We start from the raw sequence: 21186 nt of genomic DNA, 5'->3' as shown, positions 1-21186 counted from the left end.
AGAGTATTTCTTCAATACATTTCTCAAGTGGAAAGAAGTGATCTTTTGAAATGAATAAATATACTGAGTCTCACTTTTCATGAGAGAAAAATCTGGAAGAAAATGGAACACTTGTTTCTTCATCTTTGGAAATAAAAAAAAAAGTAGTTAATGCTTACATTTTAAATCTCATTAGTTGATTGGCATCAGCACTGCATGTTGGTAGTACTTGGTATCATGTAAATTTGCAGTTAATGGGCTCCCCTGTACCAAGACAGGACAAGTGGTTTGCACCATACCCTCGACATTTGAAATAATTTTTCAATGCCAAACAAAAAAAAAAGCTTCATCCGAAGTCAGAAAGTCTGCAAACCACAAAACTTCATTGAAATGGTCTGTCTGAGTTTCCAGGGCTGTCTGACCGTAGAAAGGTGGTGATGGACACTACTGAATTATTCGTGGTATGTGATAACCACATCATGACACCACAAGGTCTTACAGTACCTTCAAAGATTTCTTGATAAAATGTCAGCAAGATTGAGGAATGGGGTGTCAACGGAAGTGCAGAAGCCTCTCAATTAATATCCCCCACCCCACCACCCGGGAGATCTGATCACATTGGTGTGCTAAGGTATCCCTGGGGAGCTTTCCCTCACGTTGGAGACTTCTGTGGTATGGGTGCCATCAAACACTTTCTTTGCACCATCTTCAAAGGGTGCAGATTCTCTATCCTCCGGAGCAACCATTTCTGTCCTGGGGGGGCAGCCTGATCTCCCATGCTAGGCGAGTGAGTTCTTTTCTATTACTTTTGGTAGGAACTTAGGTGGGATACTACCCAACACTGAAAAACAAGGTTTTACAAGTACTAGAACATGTCTCTGTGAAGGGTCTAAGTGGAGGGATGTGATGTGAGACTGTAGTGTAGGTGTCAGTGGTGCCATCCCTGACAATATCATGTGTTATGTGCATCTGTGGTTGAAATACTGTTCTGATACTATAAGCTACCTTAAAACTAGATCTTGGTGATGCTTTGTCCTAATTTGGCTGTATAGCTCTGTTCATATTTGCCTAGAATTATTACTGCTTCATGCAGTATTTAAGAAGAGCACACATTTCTTAAATTAGGATGGGGTATTTCTGAGGAAGATGGCTGTATTACTGAATTACGTATTACTGAATCTATTTAAAAGCTTATTAAAGTGTTAATTTTTTTAAATGGGAGTAACATTGACTCTAGGAAGGAATTAACTGCCACTTTTAAGTTGTTAATATTGCAGGTATATGAGGTGGTAGGTTTGTTTATAATCTTGGAATTAATTTATCGTGCTTAACGATAGCCAGCAAAGTGTTTACAGATAAGTGTTAACGTTTTTTTGTAGTGTTATAGCACTGAAATAATTTGATTTTATGCAAATTTTATTTTTAACATGATCTTTCAAATGTAAACTTCTTCTGGCATAAGATCTTTGTACTTACCAGGTATGTCTGGACTTTTGACCTTGAACTGCAGCTTGTTTATGGCAGTCAAGTAGTGAGATAGTAAATTGTTTGGGGTGTAGGGGAGGAGTTCAGGATCACAACTTTCTTATGTCTCACCATATCCAGACTTGAGCCCTATGGCTGCTGCTTTTCTCCAACTCATTGCTTCCCTCTTGTCACAACATTCCCATTTTGCAACTTTTTGAAAAAGTGTTTTCCTTCTTTCAGAAGGAAGATACTTAAATCAGTAAGCAGTGGATACATTGTATATGAAAATAAAAGGCCATATACTAGTTGTACTTGGTTATCTGATTTTCTGTTACTTCTCATGTAAGTAGTCTGCTCTTGCATCTTTCGTGAATGAGCAGCAGATGGAGGGGACTGCACTGCAGCCTTCTGTGGGCATGGCTTTTTCCAGTGCTAGCGCAGAACCTGTTTCCTGCTGTTCTTAGGGCTCAAGGGATTGTACCTTCTGTCCATGGCCTGAATGGAACGGCTCATTTATATACAAAGTACTTTTGCCCTACTGACTTCCTTTGGGCTACTTTTGTAATGCTTGTTGATGCAAGGGATTAATTTTGCTGCTGCTTAGTAGAAAGTGAAGGTTTCCCAGATGTCATCTTTGACAAACAGGGATGCAAAGTAATTTTCAATGGTATCAGTCTTCTGAGTGGGACTGGCATCAACTATGCCATACCAACAGTTCTTTTATTTGCATCAGAACTGCTTATGTGAGTTCTCAGACTTTTTTTCTCATGTAATAATATATTTGTTTATTAGGAAATTTTTAACACTTAAAGGAGGCATAGGCCAAGCCCAGTGCCTCTTTTACAGGGAATAAAATGAGCAGTGTCAATTGTGATTGGAATCACTGTTACATCATTCTGGAAAGGATGCTTTCTGTCCTGTTTATAACATCCTGCAGTTTCTTTGACATTTAAGAAAACTACCCTAGATATTTTGGTTCTAGCCAAATACCTTGCATGTCAAGCCTTCTAATTTTGAAGAAACACTCAGAAAAACATAACTAAAGGCCCATTACAAGTCATTGTAATTGAATCTAGTATCTTAAATACCGGCATAGACTGGATTTGTGTCAGGACGTGGCGGTGAAACTGGTCACTGATGAGCGATAACTGCTTTTAAAAGCTGGGAAGTATAAGACTCTTAGGCTTTGAATTTCTTTGTGGATGCAAACAGTCTTCTGTCTTCTCACTAACCCTAGTTCTCAGAAAGTTGCTGAACCTTATATTGGCCATTGTGGTTGTTTGAGATTTCTGCCCTGTCCTTGGGCCCTGGCCATTGAATTTCCATAATGTATCTAAATCAGTAACTTGAGCTTCAATATGAAGACTTTAAAGAAAAAAAAAAAAGTGCCTTTTTTTCTTAAAAAGTGCCTTTGTTTCTCTGTCACAGTAGAACCTTTGTTAGGTAACAGGTCACACTGAAACTGTGAGTATTAGGGTCTATCATAAATCTTAAATATGAGGTGAACCTTGCTTTCTTGGATGCTTGTGGAGAGATGAGTATGCATGAGGTCTTTCAAAATTGAAGACATCTGTAGAGTTCTCAGGGTGAGTAGGGAGTAAGAGAACTAGTAGGTGACAGGTATTAGTCATTTGGACTAAAGCATTCATGCAAGGTGCTTGTATAATGTTTAAATAACGAGATACCAGAATTTGTCCAATTACAGCAAATTGGCTCAATATTGAAGAGTGCTGACATCCAAGAACATGGAATAAGGTGCAGCATATTTTGTCATTTGGCTGTTGACAGTGAGGATTAACATTAATGAGAGGATAAAGATCACTAGTCTTTCATTTAGATTCCTCAGAAAACTAAATAAAATAGCTAGTAAGCTGAAACTGAAGAATTTACTCTGAATTCTGACACAGATTTTTGGTTTGTTTTGTACACAAGTCCTCAGGTAAAGGAGAAATAAAGTTATTTCTTTTGCTTGTTTTTAGTTCATGTTAAAGGTTTTATTACTAAGCTTTCTTTCACGATCCTTTTTTAGAATGAAGTCTTCCCAGTTAACTGAGGCAGGGAATTCTTAATGCAGTTAAAAATAATAAGTTCTAGAAAAGACAAAGTCTTGATGCAGTCAGTAGGCCCACTGAATGTTTTATTACCTCTTCAGGGAAATGAGAGAAAAAATAAAAGTGGAGATACTGATCTGAATGTATATTTGTTGAATTGGCCTTTGTCTAAAAATATAAACACAAAAAGATGGGGAAATGTTGGTGTTCTTTAAAAGCTTTGCTCTGTCATCATCAGATTAAGATGTTATATTGAGGCATCTTAAAAAGGGCTTAATGAAGTCAGCATCAGCAGATCCAGGTGTCTTCAGGCTGCCTGTCTTGCAGTTAACATCTCTCAGCTCTGAGTTACTGGCGTGGATAACCTGTCTTCCTTTTTGCCTGACATTTGTAAACTGCTGGGTTACAAAAATGGCAGTAGAGAGCAGTACGCTTTTCTTGAGGTTTTGAGATTTTGTCTGAATGTGAGAGGGGCAATATATTTACAGAAAAGTGGGGTGAGATTACAAGCTTTCTTTTTTTTTTTTTTTTTTGTTGTTTAATGAAGGTGTGTGATTTTCAATATGCATTGCGTGTATGTGAACAAGTGGTATTGCAGTATTAGGATTTGGAATTTGGGAATATCTTTTGTCTCTTGTTAAATTGGCTGCTGATACTGCTCTGGAATTTCTTCGAGCCATTTATACTGAGAAACACAGATTTGTGGTAGAGAATCCACAGGGATGCTGAATGTGAGTGATTGCCTCTAGTCTTACAGAGTGGGCAGCCCTGTGTTTTTGGGTTTGCCACTGCTTGAGAGTAGTTGACCAAATTGAAATTATAATCTTGTGATAGTTCTGTGATTTTTTTTTTTATTTTATTTTTATTTTTTTTCCCCTCCTAGGGTAGTATATTTTTGTGATTCGATTGCCTCTGGAATTTGGGTCCAGAGTGAATTAAAGTGCCTAACTTGTTTTGGGAAAACTGGAACATTTTACTTGCAAACTAATGGGGGAAGAAAAGCCTAGATAAATGTTTTCTTGTCTGAGTATTCTTTCTCAAGATATTGTGCACCAGCTTTATGCTCCACTTTCAGATAAGTGACTGTTCTGTTTCACTGGAATGCTCACATTATTACAGTTTGCAAGCTTAAAACAGTCATGACTGAGGGGGCAGTTAATGAAATCCTGCTGACTAAGGTCTGATGAGCGCTTGCTGCACGGATGGATGATGGTGTGCAAGTGTTGAATGAGATAGCAGCAAGGTGCTATGCCAGCTCAGCCTGCTTAAGAGGATCTTGTTCTCCATCCCTGTTCTTGCACGTCTTTACACTAGTTCTGATGTTTGCTTTTTTATCCTTTTGGATCAGTCTTTGGTGGGTTCATTTTCTGCTAAATTCATAAGCTGTGTGTTTACTAAGGAGTCAGGGGACCATTTCTGTGGTGGAGGTCTGTGGGTAGATGTGTCATAGACCATGTAACTGAGCATGGGAAAAGGGAACAGGAGAGTAGCAGCTCAAGTAGTGTTAAGGTTGTACTTCTGTTCTTCATAGTCCATAAACATGGATTTAATAAGCACTGCGAATCCATTGCTTAATGAGGGCCTGCTGTGTATCTTATGTAACCATTTAAGTCAACCTAGGGATTGTATTGGCAAAGCTTACTTCATCTGTGAAGGGAGAAGATATTTCTGCTTTAAGAAACTCTTGATTTGTGTCTCTAACGTTATTTATAGTTCATCTTAAAGCTTATGCATTTTCACAGTGGGGATTGCTTATCACAGAAGTTGTTAATCTAAGCAAAACCAGAGGACTTCTTGAATAAGCAATGGTATACGTGTTTATTATTAATGGTATTTTGCTGTTCTGTCCCATCATTTATGGAGATTTGTGCCTCAGATTTTTCAGAGGTACTTGATATCTTTTCTGAAGGAGATGTGGCAGAAAGGCAGGATGATGCTGATGGGAATTGTCTGTTAGGGGAACTACAAAAATTTTCAGTTTCCAGTTAGAACTTCCAGTTTCAGAAATGTGATTAACGTACTGTATTAGGACGAATAAGGTTGTTGGTCATGTATGTTCAATTCCTTTGAAACAAGGTAAACTACTTTGCTGCTTCAGCTTACATTTCTGTCAGTATCTCAACTGCAATTGAATAGTTAACTTGAGAACAAACAGAACAAAGTGAACGAAAATAATACTGAATTGGGATGAGAAACATATTTGAAGACTTCGAAAGTCGACTTATGTTGTAGTAAATATTTTTGCAGGCAGTTACTAGAACATTTGCTTAGAAATGCCAGCAGGCTTGCTAGGTTTAAAAGCGTAATTGTGTTAAGGCTTTGTGCTTTTATATTTTGATGATACGTCATTTTTCAGCCTCTTTTGGACATTTAAGTTCAACCTGTATTAAGATACAGTTCTGCAAGAGCAGATTCACGTAAAATAAGTTTGAAACTTACTCTGTTCTTCATGAAAAAAAAATTTGGACCAAATGGGGAGACGAAAAAATGGAGATACTAAATAATAAGAAGTAACAACCAAGCATTTTACAGCAAATGTAGGGGGTCTGCAGTTTTAGTGTTTTAAGTGTACTGAATTTTTGTACCTCTCAAATTTGAAATTATTTTAAAATTGCCGTTCTGTTGGAAGTTTTTTCCTGTAGGTAATAGAGGTAATAATACAGGTAATAATAATGAGATAACATTACTAATGCAAAAAGCAGCATGATTCCTGCATAGAATCGCTTAGTTTTCAACTACTATTTGTGTTTAAAATGCTATTTTATGTTAAATCAGAGCTGTAGGCTGTGCACTGTGCAGCCTTGCTGCTGGGTGGGCTATGACTAACATTTTAAAATATATTATGTTCAACAAGCCAGAATGTTTCCTGGGAAGAGAGGATGCCAATTCCGTTTTTTGAATGCTTTAGTGATATTGGCTCTGTGGCTCAAACGTAATCGTAAAGAGTGTGTTGCACACAGGGCCTTGAATGCACAGATACGTAATTGTGCACTATGAAGTCAATCCTTCAGACAACTCTTTCTTTAGTACGTTACTGGATAAATTTTTCAAACAGGGTGCACTTTTTGCATGTTATAGAGGCATAGTTTGTTTCATAGTTTAATATTAGAGTTGAACAAGAAGTGATTAGCTGACTTTCCCTCTTCCTTTAGGAATATCACTTAAAAATTGCGTGATGTGCGATCATTTGGAGATTCTGAACAGGGAGATTGAAAGGTTATTACAGAACAACAGCATTGAAGAAGGCACTTTAAACTCAGACTGTCTTCAGCCATCAGTGACTGACTTCCTGGATATAATCACTGATTCAGACAATGGAGCAAAATACATATTAGAGCAGGTATTCAATGCCATGAGATACAGCACTAGGGTCTTCACAATTAGTTTATTCTATTGTCTTTTTTGTTTAATTTTTTTCCTCCTCTTTTTGGAGTGGGAATAGTTGGCTGAGGGAAAGAATGTAGATAATGTACTTAATCCCCTATAGAGAAGGTACAGGGGAGGGAAATCCTGATGTGCATCTAGCTATACACTCACGTGGTTTTTTTTAATTCTGCTTTGCCACAGTCATGCAAATTTTGAGAATTATTGTTTATGAAATAATAGTGATCCACTGCGTAAAATCGGATTTGGGGAGGGGTTTCTCTTTTCCCCTCTCCTTATTTTTGGGATGGTGACATGGCGCTGGAGAACACCTAGAGCTGGATCATTGCTTAGTAAAAAGTGTTTCTAAACAGCAAAGACGCTTTTAAGAGTTGGGGGCTTGAGAGATTTGAAGAAAAAAAAAAAAAGACATTCTTTAAAAAGAAGAGTCAGACTGTGTATTGGCATGTCTATGAGGGACTATCTAGTCTGTTCTTACATTTGTATGTCTCCCCACCTGGAGTATTGACAGTCAGTTTTTAGTCCTTTAAAAGAATTATTAATGTTTTAGTTGTTTACTGTGGCAGTTCCCCTGCATCTTTAATTACAGAATGCTGACTTGCAGAGTCTGTGTCAAATAATGTTGTTTTGTCTTCACTAATTTATTTTATAGGCCAGTTCAAAAGTGACTTTTTCTGTTCTGTCCATCTGGTCTTTCTTTTCCTTCCAAATTCTCTTCCAGTGTTCTTGTATTTTGGTAGACTACTTTGGGGTTAAATGCAGGCATTTCCTGCTGATTTTCAAGCTCACCTGCTTGAAGGAAGAAGTCAGTGTTGATGTTCTGTTGCTATTCTGCATGTGAATTTGGACCCTTGGACTAAAAAGTTGCTCTTGTTCAGATGCTTTAAATGAATGCCTTATGATTTTGGAATGTTTTCCAAGAGTTAATTTTTGGGAAAGTGTGTTATTGATATAATCTGCTGTCCTTGAAATAAAGCTTCTGAAACTTTCTATATTGCAAACCTTATTGGTGAAAAGGACAGTGATAAGGAATATTCTTTAATTCTGAAGCTCAGCTATAAATTTTTATTACCCCATCTTGCAAAACCACTGAGTAGCCTCTTGGATTTAAATCCTCAAAGCTGCAGATAGATGTCTTCTGTGATGAAATTTAGTACAAACTGGTAAATCTTCCCTACTGTAACCTTGGGCATGCTGATGGAGTTTAAAATCATTTCTGCATTTTCATTGCACGATATACACTTAGTAAGTTTCACTCTCAGAATACTTTTAAATACTGTGAGTGGAATAGACTTGTTGATTACAGTTTGTTACTGTTCTGGAAATCTTAATGGGATCTAAATGAGTTGATGAGAGTACAATCATATTTTGTATTTATTTCAAAGGTCTCAGCTGTTCATAAGTGGTGGCGGTGGTATTGCTTTACTTTGACTTTTCTTTCCAGTTTCAGTGTCTTTCTGAAAGTAGAAAACTGTCAAGAAGGCAAGATAACGGAATTTGCTTTATAATGTAATAGGGGCAAAACAATTCCAAATTTATGTAACCAATACTAAGATAAGTTCATAAACATATCAGTGCCTTATTTTGTCCCTTCTTTCTTTTCCAGGAGCCAGTAGGAAAAGGAGGATTGATATTTGGTCCTGCTGACAGCTCCGAGACTCAGTCTGGCACTTCTGAATCAGGAAATTCAGTATGTGCTGGAAGGATAATGCTGAATGATTCTGATCCTTTGCTGCCCTCCTCTGGCTCTCCTTTTCATTCAGCTCTGCAGGGAGAAGCCATTCGAACCTTTAATGCTGTGTCAGGTAAAGCATATAGAGGATATTGAAGAGACTTATTTCTTTACATTTTATCTGAAATTTAAATCTCAGAATTTGGATTACCTCTGCTAATAGCTTTTAACATTTCTTCATCTTCCAAGTTAAGCAAGATGTAAACTTTAACTGTTCTGACTTGTCCCCTTACTTCCATTGCAACCTTTTTCTGGTGTGAATATAATTTTAGTGTGGTTTTGTAAACACAATTTAAAAACTTATAGTTAGTGATTTTTTTATGAGGGAACCTAATGGAATTTCATATCAGATTGAAGCAGTTTCAGCTTTTTGCCCGTTTACTACAGGCTTAAAATTCACTTTTTATTCTGGTTGTAGTGTTAAAAGTAATCAGTTACTATTTAAACTGATGTTCTGGAGTCTGCGACATAGTATCTCACTGAAATGACTCTTAAGTTACAACTTAAGCGTTAATTTTTTTAATATATCTGCATGGATGTTTATGATTCCATAGCATTGACAGTTAACTTTCTGTTGTAGCATTGTTAAATATAATACTAGAAAGCAGAGGAGTTGCACTATAGAGTGATCATGTTTGATAAGGCAAAACTGTAATGCAGCTGACGCAGTATATGAAATAAGGAGGCTTTTATCATCAGTGTACACTGTAAGATTGGGAAAAGCATACTAAAGGATGCCTCTGAAAACTTGTAGCTGTAATACGTACAGCTGTTAGAAATATCTTTGATTCTTTCAGCAAGTACTGTTGTTTAGGAATTCTGTTAATGTTCCCTTTTGGCTTACCTGTGCAATCCTTGAGCCAGGAATATACAATACCTATTCCAAAAAACATTCATGGGGGAGAGTTGGGGAGGTGTTTTTTGTTGTTGTCTTTAAAGTACTGTTTCTGTTTACCCAATTGAGGTATGCTTACTACTGCATATTACAGTTTCACATGAGCAATGTAATTGCAATGACTGCAAAACATAGTTTCTGCATTCATTTAGGAGAGCATTTACATGGCATGCAACTCATTGAAAACATTGTACCATGATGTAATTCTACTTTAATACTTGTTCAAACCAGGTTATTCCTGAAATACTCAAAATGCAGTCTCAGATCTTATATTTATTTCTCTCACTTGCTTCTGTCTTTTCAAATAAGAGAGTCTTCTGGTATGCTGGAAAAGACTTTTGAGAAAAAAGGGATCCTGGTTGTCAGCACAGATTTCCCTGACACCCCCCCCCCCCCCATCCCAGCCGTGGCTCCATCTGTGATAGTTGGAGGGGTTTTGCTGAATCTTTTTGGGTTTGGGGCAGGGTGGGGGTGGTGTTTATCTTTCTGGTAGATCATACAGGATGAAAACCTTTTTGTAAATAACCATATCAAGGAGCAGCCTTTCTCAAGTTTCATTCAATGCAGATTTTTTTGTTGTTGTTCCAGAGAGATGTTTGGGAAGATTTTTATTTTGTTCTTTTCTGTATAACTTCTTCTATCCCATGAACCTTGTTAGAGAAATAATGAAGGGAAAGTGTGTTGGTTTATCCTGAATACTCACCAGTTCTGAAACAACTTAAAAATAGCAGCTAAACTATTTAGATAGATAGTTTAGATATCTACCTGTAGATAAGGTACAGGCCTAATTTATTTTAACAAGGAAGACTAGGGTGTTTCTCTGATTTTACATTTTGTTTAAAATCCAAACCCTTGTTATTCTTTGACTAACCCTGTATTATCTAAGCAGCAGTAGCTTTGAATTTCTTTAAACTTGGTGTTGTTTCTACCTTGCTCCTTATACTGCTGCAGGTAATCAGCAGTCCTTTCTACCAGAAAATGTTATTGATATCAAATATCATCCTCACCTTTAAAACAGTAACTGTGTCTGCACTGTCTGTTTGGATGACTCCTTGTTCTGTTCCATAGTCTTTCACACTGGTGCATGCATGGTTCCTGTGTCCACGTGAGGAGTGGAACTGCTATAGGTTTTTCCACAGACAGACCCCAGGGAGTAGGTTCATACCATGAAAAGATTTTATTGAGAAATATCAGAAATCCTAAGGCTGTTTAATAAAACATGTCAGTATAGTGTCCAAACCCATATATTTAACTTAGTACTTTGAAGGGATTCAGTCAACTTTTTGTTGATAATTCAGTGACTATTTTTGGCTTGAAATTCAAGTTAATTATTTGTTACAATAGCAGAATGAGATTACATCAGAATATTTAATAATTACTTAGGCTATGAATATTTTTGGATCTGAGTTTTGAACCTTATGTATCTCTTCAGCATTTCAGGGTGAGGACAGTGGTGTCCGTACTATGGAACAAGCTGTAAGTTCACAGCCAGTACCATTAGAATCTGAGTCTAATACTGACAACATGGAAAATAGTTCTCCTGGTAAGACTTCTTCCTTTTATATTGAGCAGAAAATAGGCTTATTTGTCTGTTGTGTGTGTGTATATACATACATTTCTAAATAACAGAAGAGTTTGTAACAACTGGATTATGTTGGCACAGTGTTCAGTGATGTACTTAATTGCTATTGCTGTTGTCTTACATTCGCAAGAAAGCATTTTATCTGTTTTCAGGGTCATAAAATGAGGTGGAGATATCTATATTATCAGAAAGAAAATAATACTATGTTGAAAAAAACTTTTAAGAAAAAACATCTTCCTTCACCACCAGTTTAATAACTATTCCCTTGCTTTTAGCATCAGCTTTGGATGATAAAGGTGAGCAAAGCAACGAGGAGGAGCAAAAAACTATCAAGCCTACAAGTAAAGAGTTCAGGAAAACCTGGGGGTTTCGAAGGACTACAATTGCTAAGCGAGAAGGTGCAGGAGATACTGATGTGGACTGTAGTGAACAACAGCCGCAACAGCAGCAACAAAGCTTAAACCTCAGGCGTAGTGGTCGGCAACCAAAGCGAACAGAAAGAGTGGAAGAATTTCTTACAACAGTAAGACGCAGAGGAAGGAGAAGTGTTCCTACTACTCTGGAAGATTCAAGTGAACCAGCATCCTGTCCAGCTACAGATGCTGAAACTGCTTCAGAAGATAGTGTTGAGAGCACTCCCGATATAAAACCTGTGACTCGGAGAATTAACACTAGGAGTTGCAAGGATCAGAAAGGCTCTAAAAGCAGATGCACAAAAGAGGAAGAAGAAGAAGAGGAGGAGGAGGAAGAGGAGGAAGGGGAAGATGATGATACTTCTGATAGTGATAGTGATGGGTTAACACTAAAGGAGCTGCAGAATCGACTAAGAAAGAAACGTGTTGAACAGAAACCTGTGCAGCTGACATTGAAGGATATACAGAACCGTCTGAGGAAAAGAAATTCAGAACAAGATCCTACAGAAACAGGTGATGTCCAGCCTGAAAAACAAGGTGAGTCTGAGTTGCCTGTCAAACAAGAGCCTGAGACTGCAGACAACACTGAGATTGCAAGTCAAGTGATTGTATCTGAGGAAGACACTGAAGATCTTCAGGTTCAGAAGGAGGTAAAGCCTGCTCTTGGCGCAAAAGGGATCACAGATGAAGAACCCGAAGAACTGCCCAAGAGCAAACCTGAGTCTGAGATTTATGACCCAAATGCACTGTACTGTATTTGTCGTCAGCCTCATAACAACAGGTAGGCAAAGGTTTCAAGTAAAAATGCGGTGCAAATAGTTGGAATTTTTCTGTGATGAAAAATCAAACCAGAAGCTAATGCTCTACTTTTTTGAGTATATACAAATGAGCTCTTGGGTGTATTTGAAGTTTGGGGGGGGACAGTTTATAACAAATCTTTAAAGGGGGGATAAACAAATACAGAAATGAACAGTGAGGCAGAACAGTATACTGGTACTTTAGCAGGGCACTTAAGATCTGCTTTGTGAAATATCTGTTGGGCATTAATTGTCTTTTCATTTCACAATGTCTTACTGTTCCTTGGGGTTTTTTTTTCAGGTTTATGATTTGTTGTGATAGATGTGAGGAATGGTTTCATGGTGACTGCGTGGGTATTTCTGAAGCTCGAGGGCGATTGTTGGAAAGGAATGGCGAGGACTATATCTGTCCGAACTGCACCATTCTACAGGGACAGGATGAGCCTGCTTCAGAAATAGATCAGCAGGAAGCTAAAGCGGGACAAGTAAATGTGGATGGCACAGAATTCACAAGCATAGGAACAATTGAACAAAAATCTGTTGAGGACCAAGGAATCAAGGGTAGGATTGAAAAAGCTGCGAATCCAAGTGGGAAGAAAAAACTAAAGATATTTCAACCTGTAAGTATTTTAATTGTTTCTTATTTTTTGTGTTTCACTGATTACATTGAGACAATAGCTTACATGTATGGCTTTAAATCTGACTTTTTTTTAAAGCTAAATATGAAGCTGAACAACCCACTAAGTATTACTGTTTAGCAGAAGTTTATCCATAGTTCTGTCAGCACAGGAACTAAAACTAAGTGTTATTTTGAAGTGGGGGATTTAAAAGTTTTATTTAGGTGTAAGGAAATGCGTTGTGCTATTTTGCCCTTTCTAAATACTATTTTGGAATTCAAATAATAAGCTGTTCTTTTAATAAAAGTATTAGAATTCTGGACTGGTTTATACTAGCTTTGAAATAATCTCCCAACAGTTTGGGCATTTTCAGTGATAGTGAAACTTTTTACTTAACATTGACAAGTGTCTGTTGGAGTTAATTCCAACTGTACTTCCTCTGTGCTTCCAATTAGTCTTTGAAGTTCTGATTTTTGTCCTGATGCTTCTTCAAGTTATTAGTACATACAGAATTGTTTTATACTGCTCTTTTAACATAAAAATGTGTATTTTGAATTATTACAAATTCTGGCATAAAATAGAAAAGAAGCTTAAATTTTATAATAGCAAGTTCCATGCCCAAATCAAAATACAGGCAAAGAAGCTTCTCTAGCTCAATGTACACAAATTTAAAATTCATGCTACAGTGGTTGTCTTTGTACTGCCTAAGGTACTGTAGTAATGCCAACATCTTGAACATTTTCCTTTTCTTCTTACTATGCCTTGAAGAGCATGTTTAGTGTGTTTGCTGTTACAATGCCACAGCTATTCATATTTTTTCTGTATGAATTTGTTCTTTCATGCCTAATCTTTAAACTCTGAAATCATCCCTAGAATAAGTTTGAGTATAAGCCTATTTCTAGAGAAGTCTTTCTGTTGTAGTACATTTTCTACAAAACGTTTATGGACCACTCCCCACTTCTAGTCAATTTAAATAGCAGAGCTATCCATATCAGCATAGTGAGCTTAATGTATAGATCAGAACAGCTTGAGCTTAAAACTGTAAATATTTCTATTTTAAGATAAATGTGTGGAAAGCATTATTTTTCTCAAATATATTTTCAAATACAGTTTCAAATACATTCGTTGTTCTTTGTACACAAAAATGTTTTTGCTAGTCCAGTTCTGTTGGTGTTGGTCTGCATTTTGCTGACAGTGTTATTATTAATTTTAAGTTCTGCTTCTGAGTATCACCAATTATGCTTCGATATTAGCATGCTAAGAAGTTACTTGAAAGTGTTAGGCGTCTCTCCTTTAGTGAAAGAAAAACATAATTATCATTAACTCATTGCCTCTTAGGGAAGACCTGCTTATATTTTAGGTATTATTTTGGCATTTCGAAATGGAATGGAACTGCTCTACTTGTGTTTGCCAGGTGGTATCATGTTTTGAGAGAACAGAACAGTTGAAGTCTGTGTTTTAGCCTGTGCTGTCCCTCATACCTCAATTAAGATCCCTGTATGGCTTGTATAAACAAGCACCGCTCTCTGCAGAATTCCCTGCCCATTCTAGGCAGAGACCATTGCTATTTCCTATGTTGATGTGCTGAGATCACTCTGTGTTACAGTGACTAAACAGTCTCATTATTCAGTTTATTTGTTCTCTTACACCAAAATTCTAAGCATTTTGAGAAAGACTCCTTTTTGTTGCTGTCCATAAGCACGTATAGCTGTAGAATTTTGGTTTGTGGTTAAAACTCCTAGAAACTGTGTAAGTACACACATCAACACTGAAAATTTTGTCAGCATCTGAGTAAATGCACTTAATTAGAAATGACAGTTCAGTTAATCTGAAGTTTGAGGTGCTTCTTAGGGAACATGAATTGATACTTCTTTCTTGTACTTCACAATTAAGTGTGTACATGATGGAAAAGCATTCTAAAGCATAAACTTAATTTTTATGGGAAAATTCCCAAACCCAGGTTTTATCAGATTGCAGCAGATACTGTCTTACTGACTTTTGACTGGGGAAAAATAAGCTACACTATGCAAATAATATTTTTTTACTGGAAATATTCCTGAAAAATTTATTTTTGGTAATTACAAATTGCGGTTAATATTGACAGGGGAGAGGCTGTCTAGAACTATGGTAGTTCTGAGTGTTAGGTCAGTTGTATAACATTTTGGGGAGTAATCTGGAAGAGCGAGACTAAAGGCGTAATACTTAGAGGTGATATGCTGGAGCCTAAAGAGCTTTCAAATATTTCTCGACTTTGACCTAATGTATTCTCTTTTCAAGGAATATGCTATTTTCTAAATCTTAACACTTTAAGAGGAAATGCTTAGTATATAACACTTTGATATAAATGGAGAGTAATTGTAAGATACAGGAAAGTACAGACTGCATATGCAAACTTCTCAATATGTAGAAGTATTAGGCTATGGCAAAACTGTGTCGGAGAATGGTTGTGTTTATGTAAGTTGGAGACTTCTAAAATTAAATTTGGTAAACCTCTAGAGCAAGAATTACCTGTACACTTGTATAGCTGAGTGCTTCCTTTTGCACGTGTGCATGGTTGAGGACAGCAGCTGATGGTGATATATAAGTAAAATGTGGTTTAGAAACCTTGTTATTGAGAAGCCAGTTCTGCATTATTAAGGAGATTTCTCACATGACATAGAAGAGCAGAAAAAGCATTTGTGTGCTTATGGGATCTGAAAATTTAGGAAACCAGCCTCCTTTAGTTCACTGCTAGCAGACCAACCACTTGAAAATACAAGATGTTCTGAAAATAGCGTGTTACAAAAGTGAAATTCTTACCTTTGTATGGGTTGTTTCTGTTATATCATGAATGAAGGTTGTTTTCACGCTGGCAATTGTGCAAGTGACTAACAGTCATAGCTGCAGTCTGCACATATGATATGTAGGCATTTCTTCATGTTATAAAGGTATGTTTCTGTTGTTTCCTCTTTGAAGTTTGAACTCACTTCATTTCGATCTATAGGTAATTGAAGCTCCTGGTGCATCGAAGTGCATTGGTCCTGGCTGTTTTAATTTGGCTCAGCCTGATTCTGTGTATTGCAGCAATGACTGCATTCTCAAACATGCTGCAGCCACTATGAAGTTTTTAAGTGCTGGCAAAGATGCAAAACCAAAACCTAAAGAGAAGATCAAACCAAAATCTGAAAAACCTGGGATGCCAAAATCTCAACTGCAGGTAAGCTTATGTTTATGATCCAAAACAGTTGTCCTGAAGCACAGTGGCTTGTTTCTGTGCTCTCCTTTTTAAGTCAAATAAAATTGCCAAGTCCTGCATTGAAGAGGAGCTTTCTATTTTTCTGTTGTTGTTGTTCTCTTGCCTTTTTCTGTGGTAAGAGCATTGTTTGATTCTTCTGACAATAAAATGTTTTCCTGTCACATTTTTAAAATCTTAATAATTGCCTCTGGATAGTTTCTTGCAAGGGGCTTCTAGATGGTAGTGCACTTTAATTCCAAATTAATTTACCTTTAAAAAAAAAGTGTAAGCAGTACATCTTTTTTACTTAAATTTTATTCCAAATTAATTTTACCTTTTTAAACTCCAAATTACTGGCTTTTGGGCAGTAATTTAGCATTACTGTGAATTGTGAACTAATGTGACATTGTATGTGTGCTTTGTGAAGCAAAAAGATGAAACTAAAACCTTCTCCTTTCCCTTTGGAAACCACTATGAAATGGGCAGTAGGTTTTCAAACAAACAAGAAAAACCAAAACCAACCCCATAACTTGATAATACTGTTGTTTTGAGGTGGTTTCTTTACCATTCTCTTTCCTGAAGTTTCAGTGTATATTACCTTTGCTTTATAGAGTTGAATGTGAAATTACATCATTTCAAGCGTATTTACAGGAGCTTACTATAAAAGAGATTTGTGTGCATGTATGCAACTGTCTCTGCTTGTTTGTAGACTATAATATATTTGATGATTATTAGTAATTAAGCTTCTTCTAATCATACAGGCAGGTATTAAGCCTCTTTCAAACCAAAAGAGACAATTTCCTGAGAAAAGAGAGATGAATATGAAGAAGACTGTTTTGACAACTGCCAAGACTGAGGCAAACATTCAACCTATTGTTAAAGAGCCAGCAGCAGAAAACAGCACACCGTCCTGGGCAAGCGATCATAATTACAATGCTGTAAAGCCTGAAAGGACTGCTGCCATTTCATCTTCACTGTTGTTCAAATGTATGTATCGCATAGGGATATTCCTGAATAATCATTTACATTTTCTTTGAATATCCATCCATTCTTGGCTCTGCAAGACTAGGGAGTTTAGTATTTGGTTTTTTTTTTCTTAGTATGGCACCAAACTACTTTTCGCTACCTTCAAAGATTCGCACACAGATACACACAAATGGGAGACACTTTTAGAAGTTTCATTTGTATCATGTGTCAGTTGTATGATTAAGAGCCTATCAATCTACCCAGCTGATTTCTGGATGAAAACTACTACATGATTAAGCTTTAAATTTTTCCCTTAAAGACAGTAACTGTTTCTAATCTAGAAAAGGTAAGTATTGATACATTTGTGTTAAGTTTTACGAAAAGGTTGCACGGTATGCACTGTGAATCAGCAATTGACTGTACTAATTTGAATTGTATTTTTGTAATTTAGATTTGGCACCTGTCTCTCAGGTCTTGCATTTTCAGTGCTAGTGCCGAGAATGAAATCTTCAACGTGGTATCCAATGATACTTTACACTTCTGTAAAAAGTTTTTAACTGTCAAGTATATCCAAGTTCTTCCTGCTGCTTTTCTTCCTTACATGAAATAATTTAAGGACCATTCTTTACTTTTAAGTTTGGGGGGAGGCAGTACTCTTTTTTTTTTTTATTTTATTTTTTTTATTTTTTATTTTTCCTTTCCCTCTGCCCCTGTCTATTTGTATGTTCATACTTCACACATTATCCACACACACAAGAACACATCTTAAGTGGATATTAGGCAGAGATATTGCCTTCCATATTTTTGCAGGTTTTGAATAGCATCCTTGTAACTCATATAAAGGTAAGTAAATACTGCTTTGTAGCCTGAACAAGTCTTTCTGCTAATGACCGTTTTTTGATTGACTCCAGCTAAGTAGTTTTATAACGCAGCGGTGGAACTTCAGATGAAATCTTACATTTCACATTTACAAAACACATGACCTGGTGTCTGATGTTTACTCACTTGAAGATTAATGAATTCAGAAATTCAGTTCTCACAGCTTTCTTAACCACACTTTAGCCAATTTACATTTTATTTTCAGAAATAAACCTAGTTATTAAACACATACATTCAATGTAAAGTAACTGTTAAGTTTATAACTTATCTTTAAGATGAGATTTTTTTAGATGTAATTTTTAAACACTGAGGGAACACCAGCTACCCGAAATTGCTGTTTATTATTATAGCACACAGTAGACTTCCTAGGTATGTTTTAATTGTATTTACCCACCTCAAATGTTTAAATGGGTATAATTTTTCCCTGCATATTTTTGTTGCATATTTTGTTACTTGGGCCCTGTGCCTTTTTTATAGTGCACTCTTAAGATGCATATTTTGACAAACTTGCATTTTTTTAAGCTTCTTCTAAAGAAACTGTAGCTTTTTTTGTCAGAAACAGTAGTGTGTTAAACATAACTAAAATTGAGGAAGATGTAAATGAAACTATAAGGGCTTATTTTACATGTCAAATCTTTGTGACAGTTTCTATCTCAATATAATTGCAAGTGTCCATATAACCATATCACTTAAAATGTCCTTATTGCTATAGGGTTTTTTTCTAGGAGACAGGAATATAGGTTCTGAGGCAACAAGTTTGGTTTTTAAGGGGGCGTTGCTCTTAAGTTTTACCACACTGGTGGTTATACAGATTTAACCAATTCCAATAGAAAATTGGATTCCTATAGCTAAATTTTTAACTTAGTTCAAAAATATGTGTATATACCAGACTTTAATAACGAACAGAAAACAACCTAGTTCGTGTGATGAAGAACTCTCGTACCAAATGCAAGGAAGACCTTCGGATTGCTATTATTAAGGTAAGTTGTACTAATATGTGGGGACTCTGTGCCATTACTAAATTCCCAGGTAAATTGTTTGTGTATTTGTGAAAAAAATTGTCCTGCTTTTTGATGGATGGGTTTGATCTGTAATCTTCCTGAGAAGCTGCCATTGCATCATCTTCTAAGAGTATTCTACAAGATTTATTTATGTAACAAATCTTTATATGCTCTTCAAAAACATAGAAGTTACAGCATTACGGAAATTCGTGAGAGTCATCTCACTTCAATTAGGGTATCTAAAAGTTAGAACTCTTAAAGACTGAGCTAGTCTATCAAGAAAAACACCTTCCGTGGACAAAGCATACCATCTAGTTTAGACACTAATCTCGGAACAAAGTGACTCGCTGTTTAGAAATGTGTGTTTCTGAACATTGATTATGAAGGACGTTTAAGATGACTAGTTCAGAAATCTGGATGTCTAATGTTTGGACTTAAGGTCACCTAGAGTAGGCTAAGAACAGGGTTCTTCCATATACAGTGTTTCAAAATACCATCCGCATCCTCCCGGAGCTTCAAGCCATGTTCCGCAAATCCTTATTTGCGACTTCAGTGCACGAGGCCCTTTAGGAATTAAGGAAACTTAACACGATTAGCAGAATTGTTCTCTCAAATATTCTTTCCATCAGTCCGTTTATCATATTTCAGACATGGATTTACTTTATATGTTTACTCTGTACTTGTCAGATACAAGATTTTGTTGTCAGATATGACAGTAGTTTCACTAGTAGCAAGAAGAAAATCAAGCCAGTCTTAGAGATGTACTGGGTGATAGGGGCATGTAGTATATTTGCATCTAAGCCCTGCCACCAAGCCCCCTTTTCTTTTCCCAACCTGTTCAGCATTTAAAAAAAAAAGAAAGGACTTGATGTTAGTAGTATGCAGTTATATAAAGCAGCGATTTTTTATTTATTTATTTTTTTCTCCATTACTCCATTAGTTTGTGTTTCTACATAATTTTTTTTCTGTAGCTTTTTCTGGGGATGAGTTAGGGCTGTACTTGGAAGTGATTTTGTACACGAAAATCTGGAGCCTGATTAATGACACTGTCTTACATCTTGATGTTCCCAGTGAAAATAATCCTTTTTATTCATTTAATAACTACAGTAGGAAATACCTTGAACTTGCTTTGATAAGTGAATACTAAGTACAAGTACTTTTAAAGTTGCAGTCAGTATTTGAACTACACATAGAAGAGGAAATTAGGTATGTGTCACATTCCCTTTCAGAAGTGTTGCTTTTAATTTCATTAGGAAAATTGGTATTAATGTAATATGCAGTGCTAAACTTCAATAATAAGTTTAATAATAATAATAGCTTCCAAATTGATACAAGTATATGGATTGTTGAGATTTAGGAACACTATTGTTCAGAGATTCAAGTTGTGATAGAAATCCTGAATTTGTCGTGTGAGCTAGTGTTAATTATCAATATTTAGGTCATATCTAAGGAGATGTAAAATTCATAACAAAAGCAAACCAGACTGTTGTTTTATCTAGTAAGATCACCTAGGTGTTTGTGGGGGAAGCACCAGCCAAAATGATTTCTGAAACGTTTTCAGTTTCGTTAGTAGACTAACATACATCTTACAGTAATAGAAAGCATTATTTTTAATTATACTGGAGGAGGACAAACTTTAAACAGCATAATATATGCACATTTTTTTCCTTAAGGAACAACAAAAGCAGTTGGTGTCCACTGCTTTACTCTGCTGAGAGCTTTTACACTTCAAGTTTTACACTAAATAATATCATGTATTGCATTTGTAATAATATTTGACCATTATATGCACTGCTGCCCTGTAAAAAGGGGGTAAAAGAATGCTTCAGACATGAAGTTTGTTGATGCAGAGGTTTATCAGCAGTATCAATGTATATATCTGAAGCACCTGAACTCAGGTTTCTGCTTGATAGAGCAAAACTTGAAAGAGACTTTTTTCTATATCTTTGCTGTTAATTGCCAAATAGAAATCAGCAGCAAATGTATCAGCAGTTTTAAAATAGAAGATGAATCCAAAAGGGCGGGAAAGAAGATAGACGTTTGTGGTATTCCAGTTTTGAAACTGTCCAGTTATAAGTATACTTAAGTACTCATCAGTGCTTCAAATCTTTGTTGAAGTTCAGCTGACTTACCTTATTAGACTTAGAAGAAATACATGAACCAGTAATTTACTGAACTCAGGTGTTAAAGCTACTTAAACATCTTAACT

General features: G+C 36.3%; 1 protein-coding gene across 3 annotated transcripts in view; it reads left to right on the top strand.

Moving 5' to 3' along the window:
• Positions 1-21186, top strand: part of DIDO1 (death inducer-obliterator 1) — a 56370-nt gene that overhangs the window by 6268 nt on the left and 28916 nt on the right. Inside the window, exons 1-7 of one of the 3 annotated variants that reach the window (XM_049817197.1) lie at positions 6547-6837; positions 8488-8686; positions 10941-11051; positions 11366-12284; positions 12602-12920; positions 15901-16113; positions 16893-17118. In XM_049817197.1, coding sequence (XP_049673154.1) covers positions 6673-6837; positions 8488-8686; positions 10941-11051; positions 11366-12284; positions 12602-12920; positions 15901-16113; positions 16893-17118 — 2152 coding nt within the window. In that variant the 5' untranslated portion in view covers positions 6547-6672. Of the gene's footprint in view, positions 1-6546; positions 6838-8487; positions 8687-10940; positions 11052-11365; positions 12285-12601; positions 12921-15900; positions 16114-16892; positions 17941-18865; positions 19838-21186 lie in introns of those variants that run through there. The other 2 variants (XR_007508136.1, XM_049817198.1) reach the window with 2 other exon arrangements.

This window comes from Accipiter gentilis, chromosome 14 (assembly GCF_929443795.1).
Source record: "Accipiter gentilis chromosome 14, bAccGen1.1, whole genome shotgun sequence".
NCBI classification, from domain to species: Eukaryota; Metazoa; Chordata; class Aves; order Accipitriformes; family Accipitridae; genus Astur; species Astur gentilis.
This window is presented reverse-complemented; position numbering and strand designations above follow the sequence as displayed.